The sequence below is a fragment of the Aptenodytes forsteri genome, unplaced genomic scaffold (assembly GCF_000699145.1).
Source record: "Aptenodytes forsteri isolate BGI_AS27 unplaced genomic scaffold, ASM69914v1 Scaffold66, whole genome shotgun sequence".
Lineage (NCBI taxonomy): Eukaryota > Metazoa > Chordata > Aves > Sphenisciformes > Spheniscidae > Aptenodytes > Aptenodytes forsteri.
The window spans coordinates 4419425-4428138 of record NW_008795131.1 but is presented as its reverse complement, the minus strand read 5'-3'; the positions used below and the strand labels follow the sequence as shown (position 1 = coordinate 4428138).

The window sequence follows — 8714 nt, the reverse complement described above, 5'->3', positions numbered from 1 at the left end:
AGCCTCGACTTCTTCGGGCGCAAGGAGGGAGCCCCTCCGGGGTCTGCCGAGGAAGGCTGGGGGCTCGCAGGGGCTGGAGAGGAGGCAAAGGGTGGAGACCAGCAGCAGGAGGACGGAGCAGGGAATAACGACGGAGAGATGGCAGGAAAGAGAAGAAGAACCGCAGAAAGCAGCGGAGGGAAAAGGAAAAAGAAAAAAATGCGAGGTATTTTTATATATACGTACGTGTGTCCCAGACAGAATGCTCTGATGTAGTTCCTGCTTCTTGCTTGTTTCAGTTCACTTCAAATCTGCAGGTACTGTAGGTCATTTTACCAGGGGAAAAAAGAGGCTCCTGAGTTCTTTGGCTGGCCTCTGTCAGAGCTGATAAAATAATTGGGCCAAGATTCAGTGTTAAGGCACGAGGATGTGGTTGCCATCCTTCTGGAGTCTTCGCTAACTTCAGCGAGAATGAGAGAAAAAAGGTTTTGAGGTGACCTTTTTTACCAAATAATTTTTGATTGAATTTTACTACTGGAAATCTCAATTTTTTTGAAACTTCCAGAAGCGGCATCAATGCCAGAGCTGTCAGAAAATAATGGAATAAAGTGGATGTCCTCCCTGGAAGCAAAATTCGAAGATGCGAAAGACAAAAAACCTACTGCAGAAAAACTCGAACGCTTGAGAAGAGAAAAGGTGGGACCACAGAATTCTAATGTAGCAACAGATAACTGGGTTTCTGTGGGTGTTTCATCTGAAAATTGAGGTTCATTTCTGGTAATTCCTCTTGGGAGGAGGGTGACTGAGTGTGGGGAAAATAACCAGAAGCTGAATCCATATATGTTTAGTTTTATGCTGTCAAAGAAAGAAAGGTTTGTCTTTTGCGTTTTAGATAAACCGCTTCAGAAATCAACACAAGATTAATGTTCAAGGAACAGATCTTCCTGACCCAATTGCCACATTCGATCAACTTCAAAAGGAATACAAAATCCACCCTAAAATCATGGAGAATATTCGAGCGGCTGGCTTCCGGGTCCCAACACCAATCCAGATGCAGGCTATTCCCGTCATGCTTCATGTAAGTTTTCTGGTACTGCATTTTATTACAGGGAACATGGCAAAGTTTGGAGAGCGGCCTCTCTGCAGCGTCACGGCAGTGGTTAGTTGCATGGCTTTAGAGATACATCAACTGCATCAGAGTTCAAAACTTAGCTGTTACGATATTCTTGGTCTGTGTTTTTACTAATGTATTTTGGGGTAGCCTATAGCATTAATATTTACGTGAATGTGATTTTTGGGTGGGTGGGTTTTTTTTCCTCTTTTTTTTTTTTTCCTAGTAAAATATAACACCCTTCTTGTTTTTTCTTACAGGGTCGGGAACTTCTAGCTTCAGCTCCTACTGGGTCTGGAAAAACGCTGGCATTTTGTATTCCTCTCTTGACACATCTGAAACAACCTAGGAACAAAGGATTCAGAGCGCTGATCATATCGCCTACCCGAGAACTTGCTAGCCAGGTGTGTGTTGAGGGCAGAGGGGTTGTTGTCATATTGACGTACTTCAAAGTTTTCACTCTGAATCAGTAAAATAGCAGCTTAGTAAATATTTCTTTTCCTTTATTACCCTCAGATATCAGAAAAAGCTAATTTAAATGTGCCTTTTGTCTTCTGTGAAATAGCTACATATCTAGCATCTCGGTCTAACTTAGATGATAAGGTAACCAAGATTCTTTGATTATATTTCAAAACTGCCCAATGCTTAGGTGCTCTTAATACCTACCTTCATATTTGAGATTGCTACAAGAGTTTTATCTGTTTGTCCCAAACACAGAATTTCAACAAATAACTTCATATTGAAGCTTTGTTATTAAACTGAAATAAAAATTGCAACTTCAGGCAGAGTTCCGTTTTTATTCAAATAGGAGAGGGGGCTTATGGGAGCCACATCGTTAGAGTCAAAATACGGTAGCCAGACCTGTGAGAACTTCCAAGTGAGTAATATGTGTTAGAAAGCTGCATTTTTATTATGCTAAGAAGACTAGACAGCTTTCTCCTTAACACTGAAGTCAGGGAAATGTTTGAAACTGTAACTTAGGAATTGCCTCTAGTTTTTCTGGTCAGAAAAGCTAATCAGATTGGTTTGAAAATTTAATCCCTGTTGCTGCCTTTTCAGACACATCGGGAGCTGGTGAAGTTGGCTGAGGGGACAGGCTTCAGAATACATATGATCCACAAGGCAGCTGAAGCAGCAAAGAAGTTTGGGCCCAAGTCTTCTAAGAAATTTGGTAATTGCTTTAACTACTTGAAGTGCTCCTGAAAATTGAAAAAATGTCACTGACTTTTCTCTTCTGGCCCGTGTGGTTTAAAAGAGATCGGTTAATACCGCTCAAGACGTGCAATCTATTGCTCAACACTAAAAAAAAAAGTAGCTGGCATGGAAGAAATAGGAAGTGAGCCTGACAGTGGACCCTGTTAAATTGTACCTCTGGCAGACTGGATTGGAACTTGTTTCTCAGGGCTCTGTTAGTCAGGTTTATTTTGTGTCTTTTTTGATGGTTTGCTTTTTTTTTTTCCCTCCCCCTATAGATATACTAGTTACTACTCCAAACAGGCTCATTTATTTGCTGAAACAAGATCCTCCAGCAATAGACTTGACCAGGTACTGAGAATCTTTATCAAATCTGGCTTTGCTGCTAGCTTTGCCGCTGAAAAGCGGATGCGTGCATCGTCCTTGCATCTGTGATGGTCTGTTAGAACTTTTGCCTTCTCCACAAGTGACTCTTACTGAAAGGAAAACCTCTCTGTTCCTAGTGTGGAGTGGCTGGTGGTGGATGAGTCAGACAAGCTGTTTGAAGACGGGAAGTCGGGGTTCCGAGATCAGCTGGCCTCCATCTTCCTGGCGTGCACCTCCCACGTGGTGAGAAGAGCCTTGTTCAGCGCAACCTTTGCGCACGATGTAGAGGAGTGGTGTAAACTCAACCTTGACAGTGTTGTTCTGGTGTCTGTTGGAGCAAGGTAGGTGTGCAGTTGCACCCTGACTCTCTCATCATTTTTTTTCCTTTCCTGGGCAAATTATTTGCTTTCTTTGCATCATCAGTCTGCTTGGTTGTATGTCTCTGTTGTTAGTCTCAGTACTGCAGGTTGTTTGTCTCCAGAAAAAATTGCGTAGGCATACAGATCTTTCTCACGTGTTGGGGAAGGTGTTGTTTTCCTTTACCCGTTACTTTATCGTCAAATAAAGATTATTCTTGGAAGCGTGTACTGGTGAAATAAGTTTGTTGTGCAATATTTCTCACTCACCAGGTAATATTTTATGGTTTTTAGTGTTTATAAGTAAACCCTAATGGTAGCACGCTTCTGTTGGATTTCTGGTTTCAGAAACTCTGCAGCAGAGACAGTAGAACAAGAGCTGTTGTTTGTTGGATCTGAGACAGGAAAACTAACGGCAATGAGAGAGCTTGTTAAAAAGGTATTTTGGAGAGACTGAGCATGTTCTGCTTACTTCTGAACTGAGCTGTGTGTTCTGTCAGAGACTCATAATTTCCTAGGGCAAAGACTTCTCTGTGACACATGTTAAACCATTGTCCAAATCTGCTGTACAAGAGGAAGAGTAAGTACCCTACCTATCAAAACTGAGAGTGTTCCCTGTTCCTGGTTATATATTTGAGTCTTGCTTAGGAGCAGTTTGTATTAACAGTCTGTTTAATTTACTTGGCAGTGTGAGTGGGTTCTTCACGCTGGGTGGAGGAAAAAAAAAAATCTGTTCATTTCTGTGGATTAAAATGCAGCCTGATGCTTAAGTTAGGAACCATTCCATTAAAGGCAGTGGAGCTGAACTTGCTTAGTTCTGACTCCCAAAGATTTTGCTAGTCGGGGAAAAAAAACCCAAAACAACCCCCATCCTCTAAGATGTAAAATACGAGGGCTGGTTAAGTCTCTTCAGTAGCTCAGTGTCTGCAATCGATAATGGTAAGAAAAGGACTCGAACCTTAGACAAGCTTATTCTTTTGCAGGGTTTTGCTCCTCCGGTCCTTGTTTTTGTACAGTCTATTGAGAGGGCTAAAGAGCTTTTCCATGAACTTATTTATGAAGGCATCAACGTGGATGTCATCCATGCAGACAAAACTCAGCAACAGGTAGGAGGATATAATCTCTTTTCGTGAACGACTTTACAACACTCTTGCTTTTACCTTGCTTTCTAAGGCAACTTCAGGTAACTTTGACAGTAAATTACTGCAGGTTTTTGTTTAGAGGTTTAGTTATATTCATTAACATCGTGTCAACTTTCAGGAAACAAGTTCACCTCCTTTCTCAAATTGCTAATTAGGCCATTTCCAAGTACCTTTCTTTTTCTTTTCTTTTCCTAGAGAGATAATGTAGTACACAGTTTCAGAGCTGGGAAGATCTGGGTGCTCATCTGCTCAGCCTTACTAGCTCGAGGGATTGACTTCAAAGGAGTGAATATGGTCATTAATTATGATTTGCCAACGAGTGCAGTGGAATACATCCACAGGATAGGTGAGTGTTCACAAATTATGTTCTTTTTCTCATTTCCTAGATCTCTAATGTAGATGCTCTTGTGCATGAGCAAAAATCCTGAAACGAGGCCGCCTCTGTTGCTGCAGCCCTGGCTTCTACATCGCTTGAGCCAGTTTATATCTGGGCTCAGCTTTCAGTAAAACTGCGTTACTTTTTGTCAGTCTTCTATGAACCTTAAATATTTTGACGCTTCAGACATACCTGTGCTTTCATTCATTAGGAACAATCTTTGGGGATCGGCTGCTTGGTAGTACGCTTAGTATACTAACATGCATCAGGAGGCTGGGGCTGTGAAGAGGAATAGAATAAAGGGAGATATTTAAAGTAAAATCCCTACTCTTTGCAAAATTTGTGTTTGACAGGTCGTACTGGAAGAGCAGGGCACACAGGAAAAGCAGTAACTTTCTTTACAGAAGATGATAAACCTTTATTACGGAGGTAAATTGGAAACATGATAGAACGAAAATGTTTTTTGTGTTTTGTATAGTGTACTGCTGAACCCTATGGTTGTGTCTGGTACCACACACCTCGTAAGCACAGTATTGCCATGCTCTGGAAACCCCGCACTGCTCTAAAAAGCTCTTAAAAATAGAGAGAGAAAACTCTGTATTAACATAGTGGAGCTGCAAGGTGCTACCACAGTATGGGAAGACTGAGAAGATTTCAATGTTAAGGTTTCTTTTTGAAGCCTTTCACTAACGCAGCAAGAGAGAAACTAGCATCCTTTCACTTCTTTCAGTCATGTTGCCAGTAACGACAACGTGATGGCTTACTTGGTAGCACCTTTCAGTGAAACTCAGTTATTCTGACTTGAACCTCGCTAAAGGGCAGGTTCAACAGTCTTTACAACTAACTTTGCTCTTGTTCTGGTTTTCCTGAATCATTTGCCATGTAGTAAGTATGACTACCTCATGCTGTACTTTAGTTTTTTTTTTTTAATCCATTTTTTTAACTTGCTTGTGTCCAAAATCACTTGGTACGATTCTCTGTTTTGGCTTATTGCTTTTTCTTCATCTCCTTGAAGATTGTACTCACCTGGAGTTTCAATTTGCTTAAACTATCCAAATGGAGTCATTAGTTTCATGTAAGCCTTTCATGTCGTCGTTTCTTCCTCACCTTACTTCAAACTTGCTTTTGTGTCTTTATTTCTTGCTTTAAAAAAGCACAACAAACCAAAAAACCAACAACAAAACAGCCAGTTGTGAGGGATTGCTGTTTTCCACAGAAGAAGCTTATCTATTGCCCAAGCACTCGCTGCCAGAGTTAATCTCTTCCCTCCTCTCCTTTCCAGTATAGCCAATGTTATTCAGCGAGCTGGCTGTCCTGTGCCAGACTACATAAAACACTTTCCCAAACTGCAAAGGTACGTTCATTTGAACACTTCACCAGTTTGCTTCCCATTTTAAAAGCCTGCACGCGCGGTGCTGGGTGTACAAGGGTCACAAAAGATCTAATGGTTTGCAATAGAGTTGCAGTTTAGCTGCAAAAGGAATTTTAGACAGGGCGGTTGTGGCGGTTTTTTACCCAGACAAAAATGGAAACAAAAAGAATTCTCGACTTACGGTTTTCCTGGAGTTAACTATTTTTCTGTGAGTTCCCTGAAATCTGCTTTAGACTTCCCCCTGAAATCTGCTTTAGACTTCCTAGGCCCGTACTCATGCACTGGGCTTCTGATACATGAAAGTAAGGCCTTTACTCTTTTGAATTACCTTTAGAAAACTGCTGTAGGGGTGTATGTATATGTATAGATAAATATTTTTTTAATTAGTGCTGCTTTTCACGCTTTTTCATAACTTCTAATAGTTTCTAAAACTAGAAATCCTTTTTTTTATATATATATATATTAGACATATATTAAAATAAAGGTTGGAGACAATGTAGCTGAACTGATCTTGGAATAAACAACACTGAAAATATATTCAGACCCATAAATCCCTAACAACCAGTAAAGGTTTTCATTATTTGTTTTATTTACTTTGGATATTAATTTTTGCCCTTGAAAGTAATTTAATCCTTCTTCACTAAATGTCGTTCTCAGCAAACAGAAGAAGAAATTAATTAAGAAACCATTGACAAGAGAATCCATTTGTACCACCCCTCAGTGCTTCTTAAAAAAAGCCAAAAGAAAAACGTAAGTAGGTTTTTCTCAAGAGGAGGTAAGAGAAGCTGTTTATCCAGAAAAGGCCCAGCAAGCTTCCTCCAAAATAACCGATAACTTACTTGGATGGACCACCCAGTCATAAGGATTTTAGTGATGGTGAAGTTTTAGTGCCTATATCTGTCTATTGGAAATTGGATTAATGCCATCAGTTTGCCTCACATGGTGCCACGTATCAGGTGATAGCAAGCTGAGTTTAAACCACTGGCCTTAAAGCCAGACTTCAGACTAGCTATCACTTGACAGAACCTATCTGCTCCTCTTCTGGCAAAGGGCTGGCTTTGTTTTTGATGCATGGAATATTAATACAAGAAGGAGATCTTAAGTTGTAATGACTAGAGCTCACGGAAGATTGGCATGTAGCAGTTTGGTATAGTAGAAGTGGTCATAAAGAATAGCATTACCCGTGCTTTGGAGTGTTGCTACTGAAGGATTTATGTTCAGCTGCACTAATACATTATAAAACAACTAATGTCTGTGTCGCTGCTCTATACTTCATATATTATGTTGAGGTGCCTTGGTCTCCAATGTGTTTCTTGTAGGAAAACCACAAAGGAAAATATTAAGGAAAAAAAGAAAGTTAAAGAAGATAAAAATGGCAGTAAATTACAGACTGCTTCAAAAAGCTGAATAGCAACAGACTACTCGTGAGCTGGGGCTGACACCTGTGTCCATACTGAAGAACAAAAGAACGAAGATAGCGGCAAAAGGGAAGGGAGCAAAGTATTTCTTATGTTTCCTTCTGCGTGAGGATGGATGTTTATATGCGAGAAAGTCTCTACTGAAATTACCAGTAGAGGATTCCTGAAATTACCAGTAGAGGATTCCTGAAAGCTTCTTATAGAAGCTGAAGAGTGTGCTCTTGCAGTAAATGCCTTGTGTTTCTGCACAATAGTTCAAAAATAACATCTGTTTGTGTCACTATCACGCAGTTTTGTATTACTCCTTGGAAATACTGTCAGTTCTGTGTTCAGGTTATCCCTAATATGTCTGTCAGACTTCCAGAAGATTCAGTGGCAGAAAACACACAAAGCTTACTTTGCAGCTGTCAAAGACTTCTCTGGACGCTTTAAAAAAACCAAAACAAACCCACTTGTATTGTATGTGAAAGTAACTTTTTTTCTTCTATAAAATAATTTTGAAATAACATACTTTACATGTCTGTAAACTCTAGTAATTTTGTTATGTTTCATATTTAAGCCTCGAAACAGAATAAACAAGGTCGTGAAAGATTCTAATACAGAGACCCGCCTGTCTATACAGCCTTGATGGAACAAGTCTGCAGGCATTGTTCCTTGGCCTGTTAACCCAAAAAAGGCCAGGCCCCATGCATTTTCCACCTCCTCATCGGGTAAGTGTGTTCTCCAGCCACCGTGGCTGTGTCAGAATTCCGGTAATGCAGGAATGGTTTCTCCTTTGCAACTATAATCCTGTACAGGATTGTCGTCTTGCTTTGTCATACTTAATCCAATTTGGAAATGGGTCCCGGGTCTGTGTAACTCATTTACAGCAGAGCGCTGTTAATTGCTCTGCCCAAGTGACGACTGTGAAGTTTTGTGAGAACCTGTGTAAGACGCTCTGCATCTTGTTTTGCTTATTCCTGAGCTAGACTGAAGCTGAGTTATTTTTGCTTTGCTTGCGGAATTGCATCTTATATTTGGATTATATAGGAAATAATGTCTTCATTTTGACATCTGTGAACAAATTTGCCTGTATAATTTAATAAAAATATCCTGATAAATATATTCTGGTAAATACCAAGCTGCCTGCTGCAAGATATTGATGACACATACGCTGTGGAATATGTTTGATTTGAGTGAGAAATTACCAGTATTCACCTTTAAAGGCACTGCTAATACATAGAATAGATGTGCTTATTCCAGTAGTGATAGCAGGAGAAAAAACAGCTTTTGGTTGTGAGCATCTTTGCCTTGCATAGTAGGGTGCATTTCTAATTCTGCTGAAACATAATGCCACAGTTCTCTTTCTGAGGGATTTAGTTCTAAAATTTCTCTCAGGCCGGGTTTGATTTTAATGTGAT

General features: G+C 40.2%; 1 protein-coding gene across 1 annotated transcript; it reads left to right on the top strand.

Moving 5' to 3' along the window:
* The first annotated feature begins 191 nt into the window (after positions 1–191).
* DDX52 (DExD-box helicase 52) lies at positions 192–7752 on the top strand. Its single transcript, XM_009278248.2, has 14 exons — positions 192–205; positions 545–675; positions 872–1057; positions 1351–1494; positions 2150–2261; positions 2563–2635; positions 2788–2991; positions 3355–3445; positions 3990–4112; positions 4344–4494; positions 4878–4953; positions 5807–5878; positions 6554–6646; positions 7216–7752. Exons 1-14 carry the CDS (start codon positions 199–201, stop codon positions 7301–7303), a joined length of 1551 nt encoding a protein of 516 aa, XP_009276523.1. The 5' UTR covers positions 192–198; the 3' UTR covers positions 7304–7752.
* Positions 7753–8714: the final 962 nt, after the last annotated feature.

What these genes read in the sequence shown, in the direction of transcription:
- DDX52 (XM_009278248.2), top strand. An exon ending in CTATTCCCGTCATGCTTCAT is followed by an intron (nt 1,058 to 1,350) that starts GTAAGTTTTCTG and finishes TTTTTCTTACAG; the next exon opens with GGTCGGGAACTTCTAGCTTC. An exon ending in TGAGAGAGCTTGTTAAAAAG is followed by an intron (nt 3,446 to 3,989) that starts GTATTTTGGAGA and finishes ATTCTTTTGCAG; the next exon opens with GGTTTTGCTCCTCCGGTCCT.